Source organism: Pelobates fuscus, chromosome 5 (assembly GCF_036172605.1).
Source record: "Pelobates fuscus isolate aPelFus1 chromosome 5, aPelFus1.pri, whole genome shotgun sequence".
NCBI classification, from domain to species: Eukaryota; Metazoa; Chordata; class Amphibia; order Anura; family Pelobatidae; genus Pelobates; species Pelobates fuscus.
Window position 1 is genome coordinate 205,593,024 of NC_086321.1, and position 21,192 is coordinate 205,614,215.

A 21,192-nucleotide genomic window follows, 5' to 3' on the forward strand; every position below is an offset into this window, starting at 1 on the left:
ATCCGCACCCCTTTTCAAGAAGGGCGCAATCCAATATGCACCGGAGGGGAAGGCTTCCTCAGCTAATGTTTTCCTGGTCAAGCAGAAGCCAGGAGGCTACATCAATGGAACTCCTACGTGGTATACAGACACTTCAAGATGGAGGAAATTCATCTTCTACAAGACCTCCTAAGCGATAACGACATCGGCTTGGAGAACCACGTTCCGCGTCGGTCTAGGGCAAAGATCGCCTCTATAAGGATAGAGGTCAGACACACTCTGAGGTTGGATACGATTCCTCTCAGGACACTCGCCGGATTGCGGGATTCCTCTCCTCCTCCATACAAGCGATATTCCCTGGCCCACTACACTACAGGGCCATGCAACAGCTGATGGCGAGATACGTACGCACCGGCCACTCTTACGACCGCCGGATCTCACTGTCAGCAGACATGAGGATGGAATTTCGATGGTGATTACTTCACATACAAACTTGAATTGGCTAAACGATCCTGGACTCTTCCTCCGGATGCGAAGCGGTGGATGTACCCTACAAACGTGTCCCAGCCGTTCTCCACAATAGCAAGGGTGCTTCGATACACACATACCCACAAGATATCGCTCCTGCTCATGACACCCCTCGGGCAGATCAACCACGGTTCCCGGATCGCCTGGAGATGTCTCGCGAAGACCCTCTACTACTCCCTGACTTTCCTCTACTTCCGACGGGGCCGCGAGGGGAAGCTCACTCCCTTGTCAGGGAAGGACAACTGGCACTAGTGGCCTGGACGGTTTCAGGGGCTCCTGGTCGGACTAAGTCCGAGCATCGACTAAGTCCTTCTATGGGACTCGTAGGCTCCCGACACCAGGAAATGCTATATTTCTGCCTGGTCGGCCAGGAGTAATTGGTGGGTGGAAAGGGATTCCAACCCATTTCCCGCACCTGTCACGCTGATCCTTACTATCTGTCACACCTGGTCTCATGGGTCGGTCATATCGATCCCTCAACGTGATCTGACCCACCATATCGGCGGCGCACGTTCCGGTACAGGGCAGGCCAGTAGATCAATATTCACTGGTTTTGTCGACTACTACGGGGTGCCGAATTATCGAGACCCCTGACACCCAAGTACCCACGCCTCTGACAGGTGGATGTGGTGCTGAGATCCCTTAGGGAATGACCGGACAATCCTTGTTTGTCACTGAAACAACCTTCAGCCAAACTAGCCCTCTTATTATGCCTCAACTAATTTAGATGTGTGGCGGACGTGCGATATGGATGGTTTTCTCTCTCACACCAGACGGGGTTGCCTTTACCATGTCGAGACGAACTAAGTCCGATTCGTCCTCAGTGTCAGACACCACACTATGCGTGGTCAGAACGCTAATGGGTATGCCGATATCAATATCCCCCTTCGAACTAATTCGACGGGTCTTACGTGAACCCTCATGGACCGGTGACTACCGCTACACTGACCAGATGGGTCCGGTGGCTATTGTCTTTCGCGGGCATCGAACCTTGCTTCGGAGCCCACTCGGTCAGGGGAGCGGCGGCCTCACAAGCCTTTTCGGGCTGACGCTCCCCTAGCCGGCATTATACGCTGCGCGGTCTGGGCGCGAGAAAGTACGTTTAGAACGTTCTATTTCGACAACATCTCATGCTTCCTTCACGTTGGTCAATTCAAAGCTTTAAAAAATGCAAATATGAAGCCTCCTGTCATGTGGTAAAATTGAAGATTATATTAGCTTTAGTGTACTAATAATCTTAATTTTAGTAATGACAGGAGGCGAATATTTCCCACCCTATAGGATCCCTCCCAGGTTTCTCGTGTGGAACAGAATATGCCCTTTATGTTCAGGAAGGTAAGTACGTCATGGTTTGTATGTTTGCTAATTAGACCCGTATCTAGAGGGTCTTGTATGGGTTGAATATTAGACATGAACGTTGAATTATGTTGTGTTTATAGTTTCTTAAATATCATTGCTTTAATATTGATATATATTGATATGTTTCACACTCTAATGTTCGTTGGTATATCAGATGCTTAATGCTTATTGTATGCGGACAAGTTATCACGCCAGAAACCTTTCACCTTTTTCTTTTTCTTGCAGCGTGAACGTCTTCTCATCGAGACAAAGATTCACCTTCCATACCTCTACATCACGGAACTACTGGAGTTGGATATTCTAATATGTTCTTGAACGGTTGACGTAATATGATTATGTCTCTTGTTGTTACTTGTTGTTTCGCTTCAAAGAAAGAGGAAGTGATGTCATAGACAGGGCCTTTTATGGGCACCATATCTTTTTATCCGATTGGTTGTTACTGTTTCTATGCTGCTGGAGTTTTCAGTAAAGAAAGATATGCAAATATTCGCCTCCTGTCATTACTAAAATTAAGATTATTAGTACACTAAAGCTAATATAATCTTCAATTCTAACATTATCTTCGATCTTACATGCATTTACATAACTGCATGCACACACTATATTTACAGATTCAAACATAATATTTTACAAGCAGGAATATGCACATACATATAGAGAACAAACTAAAAAAAGTTATGGTGGGGAACAAAGTAAATTAAAAACCCCTTCCATCAGTGGATAGTCAATACATTGTTAAATATAGATCTTCACACCAACCAAGCCATGAGACTTGCTTTTCCCACAGAAATCTCACATTTGCAGTGATGTTATTACTGCAAGAGTTTCTGGGTGGGCATATGCAAATTAGCTTTTAAAAAAAAAAGTATTACATTATTGCCTCATTATTCAATTTTAAACATTTAAAACATGGAATTTATGTTTGCTGTACACAGCTTTGAAAAACAACTCAGGAAGTGGTTCGCTGGCTTTGCATCTCTTCCTGAATTGTGTTTCAAAGCTATTGTATACAGCAAACATAAACTCCAAGGAATCCATGTTTAAATTGGAATAATGAGGCAAAAAGGTGATTCTTTGTTGAACTCATTTGTATATGCCCACCCAGAATCCTTTGCAGTCGTAACATTACTGCAAACATGAGATTTCTGTCGGAAAAGCACGTCTTATGGCTTGACTGGTGTGTGCAGATCTGTGTTTAACAATGTATTGACTATCCACACATACATACTTTTTATGCTTGCACAGTCCAGTATTAAACTATCTTTATCTACCTCTTTTTATTGGGGGGAGGCGGCTGGGAGGGGAGCAAAGTGTACCTTAGAATTATCTGCCTACAGGCACTCATGTAAATCCGGCCCTGACCCAATGATACTCATTGCTGCACAACAGGCGTAATGAGACTTCACAGAGCTAAGCACAGGTTTCCCATGACCAAACAGCAGCTGTTGGCTACTAATTACAAAAAGAAAAAAACTTTAATTGGAAATATATCCTCTGTTAAGTATGGCTTTGAGTGAAATTTATAGTATTAAAATCTGCGTTGGCCAAGAATTTGGGTATAACATAGGGTAAATAAACAACACCCTTGCCATGTTCTTCTTTAATCAGGAAAACAAATTTTCCAGCTGACATCCATGATTGCAAGCATATGGAGACGTGGTTACATGGCAAACTGCTAGGATTAAGTGTAACTGGAGAACACGGTGCATGAAAAAAGATCACTACTGTTCATTTGGGGATGTAAGGGGCCCACGGCTTAACCACATTATATCCAAGTGAAGTGCTAATATAAAGAAAAAAAAAAATAATGAATATAAACATCTGAAGATAAATTATTTCTTCATAGCTGAATAATGGCATTAAACAGAACTGGAAATAAAGGCTCATAAATCACATCCTTGAACCTCAACACATTTTCTCCTAATTGTGGTCTTCCATATCCTTACTTCTGTAACAATAGTCTTAACACCAACACTGGGAGATCAGATAAAAATAAGGAAAAAGAGTAGAGGCAATAATGATAAACTGCTGTCACTTCAGCTGTTGTTAACAAAGTTTCCTGAGCACCATGGGAAATGTAGGAAACAATAGTGGAAGTGCCAAAGATTAGCTATTACGAACATAAAGCTCAGAATCTCAGCTTGCTACGGCTTTGTTATTCTGACAATGAATGCTGCAATGCATTGGTTCAATAATGATACAATAATAATGGATTCTGAAAACAATTATTTCACAAGCTGAAAACAAATATACAAAAAATGTATATACACCTAATGACCCTACCTAATAGGGTATATCCGCCTTTTCGATATCTCAATCCATGGCTGACATCCTGATAGTGACAATCCGACCAATGGTACCTGCACGGCATCTCACTCCTCCTTTAGGCGCCTAAAGTACAGGGGGCGAGGTACGCCTCGGCCAAATAGTGGGGACTCTATCTCAGGGTGCGTAAATTGGAGGCAAACATACCATGCACGAACGGGTTAGACAGATCCATAACACCCCCCAGGGGCATATGACATAGAACAGACAATAGGTAGAGAGAACAGACGAGTTGATACGGAAGAAGACAGGCTACCCACATGACCCGCACTACACCGGGACACCTGACAAACGCTACAAACAAACACAGGGAAAAGGCAGGGGGAGCCCTGGTATGTAGGACAGAGACACAGAGGCTGAAATATAGGACTGTAACACCTCCATACCCCCTAGAACCTCCAACTGAGGCGCAGTAAACCTTAGCGATTTAGAAAACTAGGGGTCATGCAAAATGAAGTCCAACCACCAACGCACATAAATACCCAGCCGCCTAACCCCTGATGTGTATGCTTAGATGGGGGTAACAGCCTGAAGGATGTATTCACTCAAACTTAGGTACCTTAATGTGTTGTTTAAATGCTATTCTATTTCTACTTTCTGTACACTTAATACTTTGAAAAATATTCTAATAAACAAAGATTGACAAAAAAAAAAATGTATATACAGTAATAGCAAAATTGGCTAAACATAACACTAGGAAACTCCTTGTAATGTGCATCCAAATGCCACCTCTACATATAAAGTGGAATAATGAGTTATTCCAGTATGAATAACCATTTAGTTGTAGCCAGCACTTGGTAGAAGTCAGATTTGTAGCAATTACTGCATAATTAGCAAAGAAAATTTGGCCAATCAAGAGCACTTATTCTCTCCACTCTAGTGTGACATTGAGTCTCAGCTAAATATGTGGCTTATGGGAATTTCCTTTTTCGTGTCAAAGTTTTGGCTAACCAGAATAGGTCATCAATGTTCATGCTGAAGAATTATACCAGAAAAATGATGGTCCACAATGGTTTGTAATCAAGAGATGTTGTTGAGTGGATCATGTTTTCAGCTCGAATCAGGCATACTTGGAATTCAAACATGTCATTTAAAAAGTGCTTATTTTCAAACTGCATATATGATTTAAGATGTTTGTGATGGATTCTCATTTGAAAACCAGATCTGGGTCTAAACTCTTTGCATAAAACAAGCAATGAAGAAGTGCAGTTCACAGTTCTAAACAAACCTGTATATCCTCTGCATATTGTGCAGCGAGGACATCTCCCTGCTCTGTTAACATGCAATGCCCTGCCTCTACTCATCATGACACAGGGTAGTATATGAGCACTGAAGATTTTGCAAAAAGAAAACAGCAAATATTTTAAACATAACATTTCTACATACTAAGATATGTAACAGGGTTGATGTTCCAGGAGGGATAAGCCAAATGGCTAATGATTTAGGTAAACTAGAAAAATGGTCAGAGTTGTGGCAACTGACATTTAATGTGGATAAGTGCAAGATAATGCATCTTTGATGTAAAAAGGGCAGAGTACAGGGATTTAGGGGTGATTATTTCTGATGACTTAAAGGTAGGCAGACAATGTAATTGAGCAGCAGGAAATGCTAGCAGAATGCTTGGTTGTATAGGGAGATGTATTAGCAGTAGAAAGAGGGAAGTGCTCATGCCATTGTACAGAACACTGGTGAGACCTCACTTGGAGTATTGTACGCAGTACTGGAGACCGTATCTTCAGAAGGATATTGATACCTTAGAGAGAGTTCAGAGAAGGGCTACTAAACTGGTTCATGGATTGCAGGATAAAACTTACCAGGAAAGGTTAAAGGATCTTAACATGTATAGCATGGAGGAAAGACGAGACTGGGGGATATGATAGAAACATGTAAATACATAATGGGAATCAACACAGTAATGGAGGAGAGTATATTTAAAAGAAGAAAAACTACCACAACAAGAGGACATAGTCTTAAATTAGAGGGACAAAGGTTTAAAAATAATATCAGGAAGTATTACTTTACTGAGAGGGTAGTGGATGCATGGAATAGCCTTCCAGCTGAAGTGGTAGAGGTTAATACAGTGAGGGAGTTTAAGCATGCGTGGGATAGGCATACGGATATCCTAACTATAAGATAAGGCCAGGGACTAATGAAAGTATTTAGAAAATTAGGCAGACTAGATGGGCCGAATGGTTCTTATCTGCCGTCACATTCTATGTTTCTATGTTTCTATTTCAGGGATAGCTTCACCAAAGCACCACAAGCACTGCACTGAGCTTGGTGTAGCCCTTTAAGTAAATTGCTACTCCAAATGTACCGCTTCTGTAAAGATAACCACTTTTTCATTTTCTTTACAGAACAGGCCATAATACATTTTTAATAAACTTTTCCATTTCAAAATACATAAATGATCAAATAATCAAATAATTTCGAAATAATCAAAATCATGTTGCTGACTTTTTTTTCCTTCTCTAATAACATATTCTTTTTAAATGGCCCGCTTCTTTCTCTCCTGCCATCAGCATGTCTTTGGAGGTAACTATTTTAACCTAATTTATCATATATTAAACCAATGTGCCTGTCATTTCACATGATAAAGTGCAGTCTCTTACACTCTTAGCCATCTGGTATTTTGGAATAGTCTGCAACCATAAAGGGTGATGACAGTTCCTATAAACAATAAGGCTTTGCTATCTTGAGCATTAGAAAGCAAATCAGATGTTCTTTTGTTAAATGTATAGTTTTGTTGTCATCATATACTAGGTAAGCATTTTGATTAATGTGGTTATGTGTCTTCCTGATAAAGGACGTTGTCAATATGCATCCACAAGAGGATCAGATTCACGTTAGATGGATTATTTATTACATTTATCTTTGTTTACCAATCACATAAAAACCCTTTAACCCCTTTGTGACCAAACTTCTGGAATAAAAGGGAATCATGACATGTCACACACGTCATGTGTCCTTAAGGGGTTAAATAATACCATAGCACCTGGCAGTAGTTCAGACCTTGTTCAGCCAATTCGTTTTTTTAAATAGCCCCCGCATCGCTCTCCTGATCAGTTCTTTATCATGTGCAGGATAAGTATTTTCTGTTCTGGTCAGCTCTGCTGAAATCTTAACCACATTCTATTTCCTACTCCTTTCCCTAATGGAAAAATGTAATTCAGTGGAGCTTACCTCATTATCCCCAAAATACAACCTCGTGTTCCCGCAGGTTATCAATGTCTACAGCTAGCTCAAATCTTGACTTGTACAGTCATCCACTCATTTTTAGTTACGATTAGTCCAGTGTGTAATGAAGAGCGGCTTTACCTTTCACTCTGCCAGACCCTTGTGGGGTCTCATTTCAATCCCTGCATCCAGAGCTACCTTACCTGCACTGTCTAATATATGTGTTAATTATGCATTGTTCCTCCATGTTATAGGACAAGATAATATGCTGGCAAATAATAATAATTTGATATTCACAGATGCAATTTAATTCTCAGCTGAGAATGTTTCTCATTAGAATGAATTATTGGAAGTCACGTCTGCAAGGATGTAAAAGCTATTCAAGTTTCTCATTAATCAGCATTATTAAAAGGAAACTATACCCAAACTCCCAAGCCACCAAGAAAGGCATACCCCAAAACACGCCTTATCCAGAACTAAGCGAACAGATGCAAACCCAAGGAATACATATGTTACTTTCAAAACCAAGTGAAACTGTACGCTGATTAAATTGTAAACCCCCCCTTTTTCTCCTCTCTATTCTGTAACCCCAATTGGCACGAACGCTAAGTTGTTTTCTACACAATGCAAAGGAAATTGTACCCCATTCCCCACGCCTATCACCACTGTTCCCCCACCCAAACCCAAGCCTAAAGAACAACAGACTCCGACGAGAATGCAGAAATGATCTAGATACAATTAATCCATGTTGAAAAATTCCAATAGATAATTGGTACATATATGCTTGCACTGTTTGACTACTGTAAAATCCGTTAAGTGAATCTTGCGTCACACAATGCTAACTCCCCGGTTTATCTTCTGTATCCCCACCCCATAAAAAAAATCTTTAAAAATAAAGAATTTATAAAAGGAAACTATAGTCACCAGAACAACACTTAATTTATCTACAGCCTGTCCCATCAGGCTTTTTAATGTAGGCACTGCCTCTTCCCTGCCTTTTACATTACTTAGGAACAACTCTGTATCACACCAGAGCAGGTCATATGCTCTGCCACATGTGAGTAGGATACCTTTCTTATTTTGTATATAGTCAACCATTTGTTTATACTGCACCATTCAATGTTTATTTATTTTTTTATATTTTTGCTGTGCATAAGATAGGTACATGCAGGCCAGAGGTACCCCAACGGCATTCCTCTAGCATCATATCAAGCTTTACAAGTGGGGTAGTTGAGGGAACGTACACAATTTTACATTAGAAAAAAAAAAATGCGTAAAGATAAGAATTTTGGTAGTGCATGGTAATAACATAGCAGATCCTACAATGCCCCACCAGCACATGCGGATTCAAGATTAAATATAGCATAGTGAAACATAACGGTTGATCAGCATTTTGATAAGACTGCACATTTTAATGATGGATATGGAGAGAGCAAGTTACGCTTAACAATAGTGGGGTAACTAGCAAGACTAAATGCTTAAAAGTAAGTGTAAGCGAGATGCCCATTGGAGTAGTGTTTGTTAGGCTTTAGATGTGTCGGGCATAATATACATGGTGTGTCTCAGGCAAGGCTTTTTTAGAATGTAATACCACTGGGCCCACCTCCCTGTGAATGATAACACTGTACATAAAGCAGGCACCTGTTCCCCAAGATGAGAATGGTAGCATGAGCTTCTGTGTAAAGCTGGTATGTTGTCTTTTTTTGGCCTTTGGAGAGGCTTATAGGGGCTAAGACTGATTATGTGTTCGGGGTGTGTGCCTCCGTTAGGCAGTGGCACAACAGCCAGCGTATGGCTTGTGTACTATAAGAGGCTGCTTCCCACAACATCCCTCAGAAAACATAACAGAAAAGCGGTGTCACATCAAATATACAATGTAAATAATCAAATTAAAGAAATAGTGATGCTCGCTGCTAGCCTAAAATGTGGAGCACTGTAAGTGCAGGCAGGCCTGCCATGGGAAGGATAGTAAGCTAGCGTGTAAGTCAGGCTACAGACTGTCCAAGAATTTGAGATGGAAAGTCCTGTGTCAGCCGATGCCTTGGTTTGGTGGTGGGCTGAGGGGGTTGAGCGGCATCCTGAGGCAGAGTCCAAGTCAGACCTCCCCACTGCCCTAGGCCACTGCGAAGGCCTGCATCCTTGGACCATGAACTTGGGTGCTCGAATAAGAGACCGAGTTCTTACCTTGCAGGGAACGTCGGTGGATCCCGATGGACTGTCGCCGCTTGCAACGATGGGTCTTCCGCGTCATTGGACGATGCTCTGGGAATATATCCCTGTCGGCCTTCATCCTGGGTAGGCCCTGTTTAGAAGACTTCAATGCTTTTGTGAAAGGAGCGCCCAGGGAGGGCCTGATCTTCTCTCGCCTCTCCTGTCTCTGCTTTCTCGCCTCTGACAATTCAAGGTGAGCTGCTAACTTGGCCTAGAATATTTCCAAAGTCACAGCCAGTCGCTGCAGTATTTGCTCACAAGCGCTCTGCATGAGCATGGTAGGTTGCTGTGGTAGCGTGTCTGCAATCTTAAAGTGACCGGCCCTGTCCAAGATCTCTATCAGTGCGGGTGCTGGAAGGTAGTAATGGGTGTTGATGGCCACCAGTGGGGACCGGCCGGTAACCCCCACTGGTCCAAAAGGGGGTGGTGGGGGACAGCAATGTGTCCATCGGCTCAGGTAGGCCACAAGCCTCGGTCTGGGTGATTTGCTGTCGGATGGGCTCAAGTGAGGTATCCCCGTGATCACCAGCGGAAGCTTAGCAGGGTGATTATCATTTCGGGTCTGAATAAGCGTGCGGCCCACAGCTAGCCCCGGTTATCAGCATCAGATGCAGAAGCTCAGACAAAACACGCCTCCTCCGACCGGAAGGTAAGCTCCGCCCCCTCCACCCGACCCCCACCATTGGATGTTTTTATTTTTGTCATTCCATATCACACTTATCTTGGAGATATACCATCACCACCGCAAAAAAAGAGATATATCATAAAAGGGGGATTGTACCGTCCATGCTGAATACAGCAAAGCTCTTAGTAGCTCTTTAAAGTGCGAGTGTGCCTTCATTATGTTTTTTGTTGTTCATAACATCTAAAATACATATATTATTACGTACAGAAAAAAACTACTCTAGAAAAAAGATAACACTTAAGGGTTACAGATACTTTTGGCACAGTTTATCAATTTTGTATTGGGTTTCTGCTTGTATTGTATGTCACATGATTTGAGGATCCTTGTTTAGCTTCACTTTTGCCTCACCATAATAATAGTGAGCACCTAACCGTCTATTTCCAACATGTTTGTATTGCTGACACTGTAGTGTTTATTTAAACATCAAGGACACATATACTTCAGTCCTGATAAAACCACTGGAAAAATCGTCCAGAAAAAAATGGAAGAGGGCATATTTTATATTGTATCTAACATCTGCTCTTTGATCTAACCATATGCGTAGTAGAAAAAGTTCATAATAAAAATAATAACAAGTAAATAATACAAATAATAACAAATAGTAACATTATACAGAAAATAATCATGAGCAAAATGATGAAGAGTGTAATTTACCTTGCCATTCCCAGACTTGAGAAGTTGGATGGGACGATAAGTATATCAAGTCTAGAAAAGGGGTGAGTACCCAACACTGCATGTGCAGCCTCAAGGCATCGAGGAAGTAAAGGAAACAGTATCTCCAAGCACTTGGCCAACAAACAATGTGGGGCAAATATCCTGTGAGGGATCACTGACTGTGAATGAGCTTGAGGGCTGCCGAAGCGGCAGGGATAATCCATATGTCTGCATTGCTTCATCAATAACCTGGGTAAAAAGAACAAATATTGTGTTATGTTCTCAACAAACAAACATACAGCTCGATAATAACAAACATAGAAACATAGAATGTGACGGCAGATAAGAACCATTCGGCCCATCTAGTCTGCCCAATTTTCTAAATACTTTCATTAGTCTCTGGCCCTATCTTATAGTTAGGATAGCCTTATGCCTATCCCACGCATGCTTAAACTCCTTTACAACAAACATGTTGCTTTGTCAGAGTACTGCTCATGTTAATCTGTTAATAAACACATCACAATGGATTACAATATCCTAAACCGTGGACTCACACAGAATGTTAATTGAATTGTCATATTTAAGGACGTAATTTCCATGGATGCAGGGGCGGACTGACCGGTCGGGCACTTCGGACATGGTCCGAGGGCCCGGCCGGGAGGGGGGCCCGCCATCAGGGGGCCCGGCCGCCCCTTTAAATGCTGCAGCCGCCTGAGCGCTCTCCTAAGAGCGCTCAGGCGGCTGCAGCTTCTCACCTCACCTCCCCTCCCCTGTAGCGTGGCTGAGCGGCTTTCCGGTCCGCGGTGCCCGGCCGGAGTGATAGGAAAGTGCACACAGTGCACCTTCCTGTCAGTCCGGCCGGGTACAGGAAACAGAAACTTCTGTTCCGCGCGGAACAGAAGTTTCTGTTTCCTGTACCCGGCCGGACTGACAGGAAGGTGCACAGTGTGCACTTTCATATCACTCCGGCCGGGCACCGCGGACCGGAAAGCCGCTCGGCCACGCTACAGGGGAGGGGGTAAAAAGAGAGAGGGAGGGTGGGGGTTAAGAGAGAGGGAGGGTGGGGGTTAAAAGAGAGAGGGAGGGGCGGGGGTTAAAAGAGAGAGGGAGGGGCGGGGGTTAAAAGAGAGAGGGAGGGGGGGGTTAAAAGAGGGAGGGGGGCGGGGGTTAAAAGAGAGAGGGAGGGGGTGGTTAAAAGAGAGAGGGAGGGGGGGTTAAAAGAGAGAGGGAGGGGGGGTTAAAAGAGAGAGGGAGGGGGGGGTTAAAAGAGAGAGGGAGGGGGGGTTAAAAGAGAGAGGGAGGGTGGGGGTTAAAAGAGAGAGGGAGGGGGTTTAAAAGAGAGAGGGAGGGGGGTTAAAAGAGAGAGGGAGGGGGGGTTAAAAGAGAGAGGGGGTAAAAGAGAGAGGGAGGGGGGTAAAAGAGAGAGGGAGGGGGGGTTAAAAGAGAGAGGGGGGTTAAAAGAGAGAGGGGGTTAAAAGAGAGAGGGAGGGGGGTAAGAAGAGAGAGGGAGGGGGTAAGAAGAGAGGAGGGGTAAGAAGAGAGGGAGGGGGGTAAGAAGAGAGGGAGGGGGGTAAGAAGAGAGGGAGGGGGGTAAGAGGAGGGAGGGGGGTTAAGAAGAGAGGGAGGGGGTAAGAAGAGAGGGAGGGAGGGTAAAAAGAGGGGGAGGGGGGTAAAAAGAGGGGGAGGGGAGTAAGAAGAGAGAGAGGGGGGTAAGAAGAGAGGGGGGAGTAAGAAGGGAGGGGGGAGTAAGAAGGGAGGGGGGAGTAAGAAGGGGGTAAGAAGAGGGGTAGGGGGGGTAAGAAGAGGGGGAGGGGGGAGTAAGAGGAGGGCAATTGCCCCCTTCCCTGTCCGCAGGCACCGTGCGGGCAGCCGGCAGGGGAGGGAGGAAGAGAGGACCCGGGAGCTCAGCCTGCAGCTCCTCTGGGTCCTTCTTGCGCGAGCACAGATCGTTGCCGCGGTTACCACGGCAACGTTACGGCTCTTGCGAGAGTAAACTCTAGCCCTGGAGCTACGGGCTAGAGTTCACTCTCAACACTGTGACCACCAGGTATTCCTGGTGGTCGCAGTGGTGAGAGTGAACTCTAGCCCAATAAACACACTGCCCCCACACACCATACACATTCACACACTGCCCCCCATACACACACACTGCCCCCACACAGACCATACACATTTACACACATTGCCTCACACACACACACATACACTGCCCACCCATACACACACAGCCCCCCCATACTAACATTGCCACATACATACACAGCCCCCTCGTACACACATTGCCCCCCACACCCTACACATTCACACACACTGAACCTTTCACACACACACTGCACCCCTTACACATTGCACCACTGCTCCTATACCCTACTACAGCCTCATATCCCAGCAGACCCCAGGTAAGTTGTTAAACTGTTCTTAAACGGTTTGACTACTTACTCTAGGAGGGGGGCCCGGCCCTCCTGGCACCATAACGACTACACAGAGTAGTAGTGGTTATTGTGCATGGATTATTTCTTTAAATAATCCACGAGTGCCCCAGTAGCCAGCAAGCCAGCCAGCCCACAGGCCGGCCAGCCAGCAAGCCCACAGGCTGGCCAGCCAGCCCACAGGCTGGCCAATAGCCAGCCAGCCAGCCCACAGGCCACCAGTTAGGCTTAAAGCTAGCAAGCCACAGCCTGCCAGCCAGCAAGCCACAGCCTGCCAGCCGCAGCCAGCAAGCCCACAGCCTGCCGGCAGTAGCCAGCAAGCCCACAGCCTGCCAGCAAGCCCACAGCCTGCCAGCCGCAGCCAGTAAGCCCACAGCCTTCCAGCAAGCCCACAGACTGCCAGCCAGCAACAGTAATTAAGGTAAGAGGAGCCAACTTGGCCTAGGTATCAGCGAGCTATGTTGTGTTGCTATATTGTGAATAGGAACCAGAGTGTTGGAGAGACCTCCCTCCAGGCCCCATTAGACTCCATTGTAGTCTCTAATGGGACCTGGAGGAAATTCTTTCTAACACACTCTCTAAAGGACACTGAGATAGCCTCTGCTAGAATGCTCCCCCCCTCCATGGCCCATTAGCCCTCAATTGTAGTCTCTACTGGGGCCTGGAGGCGACTGTTTCCAGCAGGGACACTGAGATGGCCTCTGTTAGAAAGACCCCCTTCCAAGCCTATTAGACTCCATTGTAGTCTCTAATAGGGCCTGGAGGGTATTCTTTCTAACACACTCTCTAAAGGACACTGAGATAGCCTCTGCTAGAATGCTCCCCCCCCTCCATGGCCCATTAGCCCTCAATTGTAGTCTCTACTGGAGCCTGGAGGCGACTGTTTCCAGCAGGGACACTGAGATGGCCTCTGTTAGAAAGACCCCCTTCCAAGCCTATTAGACTCCATTGTAGTCTCTAATAGGGCCTGGAGGGTATTCTTTCTAACACACTCTCTAAAGGACACTGAGATAGCCTCTGCTAGAAAGACCCCCCTCCATGGCCCATTAGCCCTCAATTGTAGTCTCTACTGGGGCCTTGAAGGGATTATTGCACTTTTGTTCCTTGTGTCTAAAGATTGTGTAGGGTGTGGCTGGAGGCGGTGCATGGAGGCGGGACATGGGTGGCGCTTGCTGCGGAGTATGGGTGGGGCCTGTAAGGGGGCCCTTGATTTATTTTGCCCGGGGGCCCTGAGGGTTCTCAGTCCGCCCCTGCATGGATGTTTTGTGGGCTATATTTCCCTTCATGTTCAGATAGCTTGTGAGTAATTAAAGGGACACTACGGACCACAAATTTTTAGCTGTATAGCTGTATATACTGGTGTATAAATCATGCCCCTGCATTCTCACTGCTTAATTCTCTATTATTTAGGAGGTAAATTGTTTTTTTTTATGCAGGTATAGTCACCTCCACTGCCTCTACACACTTCCTGTAAATAGAGATCTATTTTTTAAACTTACCTTTATTGCAAATTATGTTTAACTTAGAATTTCTTGAAGGAACACTAGTGTCAGGAATACAAACATGCATTCCTAAGACTATAGTTCTAATAGCATCATTTAGGTGGCTAGCACCACTTACCCCCGTTAAAAAGGTGATTTACTCACCTCATTTCCCCAACGTCGATCGGGTCTCCTCACAGCTGGCCATGCCCTCCTCAAATTTGATGATCTCAGCCAATCCAATGCTTTCCCCATGAGATGCCTGTGATTTGACCTTGCGTGGTCCCAGTGACATCAGGAGGGGGAACAAAAAAACAGTGCTGGCAGCTACGCCTAGTGCTGGATTTCAGGTAAGTAAAACCTTTTTTTTTTTTTTTTTTTTACGTTTTACAGTGCATTGAGAAGGGGCCCCATTTCCACAATGCCTAATAGGGCATATTATATCTGAAAGATGCCTCTGTCAAGATGGTTATAGTAAATCTTTGAAACTCACAAAAAAACTAAATTTTTTTGAAATAAAGAAGCCTGTTGAGGTTACTATGGCCCCCACCCCATGTTTGTATAAGGGATGTATACTAAACAGTGAGGACATGTATATTAAGCAGTGATGGCATGTCTACTAAACAGTGAGCAGAAAGTGGCTGCTCAGTTTGTAAAAAACTAGCGACTGGGCAGCTATTGCGCCATATCCTCCTTGTGACCCCACCAAGCTCAGTGATTGAAATCAATATAGTGATGAGCATGGCAAGTGCAATGTATGTTAATGATGCCATTATTTAATTGCCAATTTTATAACAATAAGTAGAGCATCAATAACAAAAATTTTGTACAAGATAACTATAAAAACATCTATATGCATACCTACACAACTCTGAGAATCATTTTGTTACACACATTTGATCATACAAATGTAAACATGCACTGCACGTATGTACACACATGAAAGTAAAAATGCAAACTAACTGAAGCACACACATCGCACACTGTGATGATCAAAAACCAATAAATGAAGATCTGTATTCACCAACTAATAACTGCAAGTATCTAAGATGGTGTAACAGGGGTGGGATTATATAGTGCACACGTGTGTTGCATCCTGGAAGTAGTGCCTGATTGGCTGTAGGGTCTGTGCAGTGCATATGTGGGAATATCATTGGTCAGTGCCACAGAATAATAATACAATGTGTAGGTTTACACGTGTTTGTTTGCAGTGAATTATGTATAGCAGTAGCGCCTGAAAAATATCAGATGATGCACATTTATTGGCGGTTTTATTTCCAATGGCCAACCCGTTCTATTTTGCTGCTTGAATTGCATCTGGTATTAAATACACATGAAATTCCATAAACATATTTACAGAAAACAATCAATAATATTTTACTGGAATTTGAGAATAGTGGCATAACTACATGGGGGCAGACAGTGTGGCTGACCTGGATGCAAATATCGGAGGGGGGCACCGAGAGGAGCGGGCAGGTGGCTGCAGGTTACAGGGGGCCCAGGAGGTAGCCAACTGGCCACCTTAGAGTGCCTCCAGAGCGGTTACTTATTCCCTCAGGCAGAGTAAGCACCTGTTTACCTAGACGGCAGGTGCTTACTCTGCCTAAATATACCAGAAGAAGAGTAGAGGCAGGATGCAGTAGAAGCGGTGAGGGAGTGCTGATGTGCCAGATCCTCACTGCAAAATGTAACTTTGCCTGTGTAGTCAAGAATCCTTGAACCGCCCCTGGACCCACACCTGCTCTCCTAAAGGTAGGTAGGCTGGATGGGCCTAACAAAATTAAACCACAATAAATACAATTAATTTGTGAGTGTGTGTACAAGAATGTGTGAGTGTGTCTCTCAGTGTATGTGTATATGTCAGTGTATGCATTTGTATCGTTTAGTGTGTGTGTGTGTGTGTGTGTTTGTCTGTGTTGTGTGTGTGTGTTTGTCAGTGTATGTGTATCTGTTAGTGAGTGTGTCTGTCAGTGAGTGTGCTTTAAATATGTGAGATTGTGTCTGTCATTGAGAGTGTGTGTCAGTCTGTATGCTTCTCAGTGTGTATGTGTTTCTGTGCGAGTGTTTGTGTATATGTGTGTATGTGTCAGTGTGTGTTCTGTGTGTGTGTAATACATACATACATTCAAATACACATAACATGCTTAAATGAGTCAGTTTTTTCCCATTGCATTAAGAAGTGTTTATTTATAAATATGTTAATGCAGTTTATCAACAAATACTATAGTCTTTACATGTATTGAATTAGCCTTAAAACCAGAAGGACAGGGTGGATTGGGAAAGTGGTACATTGGGTGTGGGGTCGCAAAATTGTGTTCTGCCCCGGTCGACTGTAACTCTGGTTATACCGCTGCTCTCATTAAACCTGGAGCAGAGGTTTGTATCTCAGTGAGGCTTACTACAGCAGAGGAACTTTTTCAAGTGTATTTGCCATTTGATAAGGCTAATTTCTCGTGCAGACAGAAATCCAACTACTTTAAATCAATTACATCTGACAAGATCAGGAATTCTACCATGTAGCCTTAAAAAATAGCAAAATAGCAAAATAGCAAAAAATTAGAAATTCTCTTAAATGCTTTCAGGGGTATGAAGCTAGGCAAAGCCTATTACATAATGACAGTACAGGCTAAGCTAACATAACTTATGGTATGAAGTTATGGTATGAAATATAAAATATAAAATAAACCACATCATGCTTCACTGCAGGCAAATGGCACTCCAAAGTATTTGTCAATTCACATGACATAAAGCATAAACATCTAGTTGACGCACAGCCTGAGAGGGTCAGACACAGGAGGTGATTGTATTGAAACTGCCTGTACCTCTGCCTTAGACCAGGTTAAAGTACAAAAGAGATTACATTCTGTAAAATCTCTAATAATAATCTGACACAAAGTGCAACACAAGGATAAAGCTACGATAACCTTCAGACAGTTTAGGCACTTTCCGATTATAGGTGTGCCCTGTTAAAATTCCTCAGTCTGTGGGCTGACACTTTTTGGATTATCTATTGTCTATTTCATCCTTTTGCACGTTTGCCCGTGGGCTATAATGAATTTAGGTGTCATAATATTTGAGGCATCTTGTTTTTTCTGGCTTTTTTTTTTTTATTTCATCTCTGTTTCGTCCTATATGGTTTTAAATAGATTTCCCATCTCCTGACACTTTGCACAAGAATCAATCATTTAAAAACTATTTGCAAGTTCAAAGAAAAACATCTCACCAGCCCTATTATTCGTGGTTGTCAAATATCTATAATTCACACAGTATGGCACATTAGTGTTAATTATCCATAAGCATGTACACACAAAGAGTACACATTACTCTATATCAGAGTACATAGCACATGCGGCGAGACAGGTGCAGTTTTATATAGTTTTGCGTGTAGCAAGAATAGTTTTAGTGTAGCAGGTATAGTTTTCAAGTATTTTCTTGTACACTGATATGCGTTTCCAGCATTTGTTTGTGTGTGTTTCTGTGTCTCTAAAGGGTAATGCAGGAATTTCCAGAAAAGCAGTCAGTTATAACACCCACTTTAAGATACTCTTCCTCTGTGGGCATGAAGACTTACAAAGTTTCCAGGTATTACAAGTATTGTTGTATATTACGATTTTTTTAAATGATCAATGGCTGCGGAATACTTACAAGTAAGTAAGAATAATTATTCAAGTATTGGACAAATCAGGACCTCAGGAAAGGACAGATGGTGATAGATGACCTGCCTTGCAAAATCAAAGACAATTTTATATTGCATAAACCACAAACGGCACAGTAAGTTGAATAGTGCAGGTCTCTTTTCAATCCATTATACCAAAGGATTAAAAAAAGGCACATTATAGTATTGTATTGTAAAAAAAAAATAAGAAATAAAACCTTGTAGTACTGTTACGGAAAATATTAATGTTTTACAGTTGTAACAGTATATATATGTTTATGTACAGTGCCTTGCAAAAGTATTCACCCCCCTTGGCATTTTTCTTGTTTTAATGCCTCACAATCTTGAATTAACACGGATTGTTTGAAGATTTGCATCATTTAATTTACAGAACATGCCCACAACTTTGAAGATATTTTTTTTGTTTATTGTGAAGCAAACAACAAATAGGACAAAATAACAGAAAAAGTCAATGTGCATAATTATTCACCCTCCTAAAGTCAATACTTTGTAGAGCCACCTTTTGCGGCAATCACAGCTACAAGTCGCTTTGAATAAGTCTCTATGAGCTTGCTACATCTTACCACTGGGATTTTTGTCCATCCCTCCTTCAAAACTGCTCCAGCTCCTTCAAGTTGGATGGTTTGCGCTTGTGAACAGCAATTCGAGCACAGATTTTCGATTGGATTGAGGTCTGGGCTTTGACTAGGCCATTCCAACACATTTACATGTTTCCACTTAAACCACTCAAGTGTTGCTTTAGAAGTGTGTTTGGGGTCATTGTCCTGCTGGAAGGTGAACCTGCGTCCTAGCCTCAAATCACGCACAGAGTGGTACAGGTTTTGCTCAAGAATATCCCTGTATTTAGGACCAGTTTCCCAGTCCCTGCTGCTGAAAAACATCCCTACAGCATGATGCTGCCACCACCATGTTTCACTGTGGGGATGGTGTTCTTTGGGTGATGTGATGTGTTGGGCTTGCGCCAGACATAGCATTTTCTTTGATGGCTGAAAAGTTCGATTTTAGTCTCATCAGACCAGAGCACCTTCCTCCATACATTTTATCAGTCTCCCACATGCCTTTTTGCAAACTCAAAACGTGCCATTTTGTTTTTTGCTGAAAGTAATGGCTTTATTCTGGCCACTCTGCCATAAAGCCCAACTCTATGAGCGTACGGCTTATTGTCGTCCTGTGGAACTCTGCAGCTCCTCCAGGGTTACCTTTGGTCTCTGTGCTGCCTCTCTGATTAATGCCCCCCTTGCCTGGTCTGTGAGTTTTGGTAGGCAGCCGTCTCTTGGCAGGTTTGCTGTTGTGCCATGTTCTTTCCATTTGGTTATGACAGATTTGATGGTGCTCCTGGGGATCATCAAAGATTTGGATATTTTTTTTTTATAACCTAACCTTGACTTGTACTTCTCAACAACATTGTCCCTTACTTGTTTGGATAGTTCCTTGGTCTTCATGGCGGTGTTTGGTTAGTGGTGCCTCTTGCTTAGGTGTTGCAGCCTCTGGGGACATTCAAAAAAGGTGTGTATAGAGGGCTGCTTAATCACACTGACGGCTTTTTGTTGCAGAGCATTTGTAGGTAGCACAGGAACTGCCTTTCACTGTTAATCACTCACAGGAAGCAAAATTAAAGTCAGGACCACATTTTCCATATTAAAGAAGAAAGCTGTCTGGCTCATCTATGCCCTTTTGTGGTTCCGGAGTTCTTATTAATATTTTGACCTGGTTTGCCTTGACAACGCTTCAGCTCTCCTGCCTTCTTGTACTTGATCCGGCCTGTTTAGTTTATTGCCCGATTCATGTTCCAATCTACTGGCTTGTCTGACTACCCGTGTAATAGTCCTGGATTGTTTACTAACATTTCTCTTTTCCATGCTCCCGACCCATGCCTATCTCAACTATGCCTTGGTTTCAGAGGTTCTGTTGCCTGTTGTTGCGTGTATTTTGTATTATTTTTTTTGTGTTTTGCTTTTCTCCATGTCTTTAAACTTCCCTTAGTCTACTCCTGTTATTTCATTGCTGTACCTTTACATTAGCCTGGCCATGGCCACTCTAAGGCCCGGTATTATGCATCTTCTTGTACCCCTGTCTTTTTCTTGTTATGTCGCTGCCTCTTACCTTGCATGTATGTATATGTGAAGGTAAGTTTGTACATTCATGTAAAAGTATTGGCCAAAGTTTCCTATTTCATGGCGATTTGAATTTTTGATTTGAATTTTTGATGACCACTACAGCAGTTCAAAAATAAATAAACCCTGCTTTGCACGTTCTGCTTACCTAAAATGTAAAATTGTCACTGAGTGATTCATACATTTAAACAAAAATCACAAAAAATGAGCAGAGAAATATCTTAGAAAATGCTAACACAAGCAGCTGTTTTGTCCTTGACAGACTGTACTGGGATCTGAAACATTTGAGCTAATCCTGGGAAATAATATATGTTTATTGTCCTAATTTTTTCTGCCTTGGGTTTTCTTTGACAGATCTGTTCTTCCATCTGAATCCTAAAATGAGCTCACTCCAGCTGTGTTCAAAGAGTGTGACAGAAATGATGGGTTTTATGCTGTACCACTCATGGTTAATGAGTGATTTTTAATCTTACCAGAGACAGCTGGGGATACTATCTGAGATACTTTAATTTGATTACCAAAAGGAAAAAAATGCACAAATGTGTACTCTGAAGTGTTAACCTTCGAACAACAG

General features: G+C 43.1%; 1 protein-coding gene across 1 annotated transcript in view; it reads right to left on the minus strand.

The window, feature by feature from the left end:
* AOPEP (aminopeptidase O (putative)) overlaps nt 1-21,192 on the minus strand; it is a 579,895-nt gene that overhangs the window by 445,613 nt on the left and 113,090 nt on the right. The window contains exon 5 of the mRNA XM_063454969.1: nt 10,919-11,167. Coding sequence (XP_063311039.1) covers nt 10,919-11,167 — 249 coding nt within the window. The remainder of the gene's footprint in view (nt 1-10,918; nt 11,168-21,192) is intronic.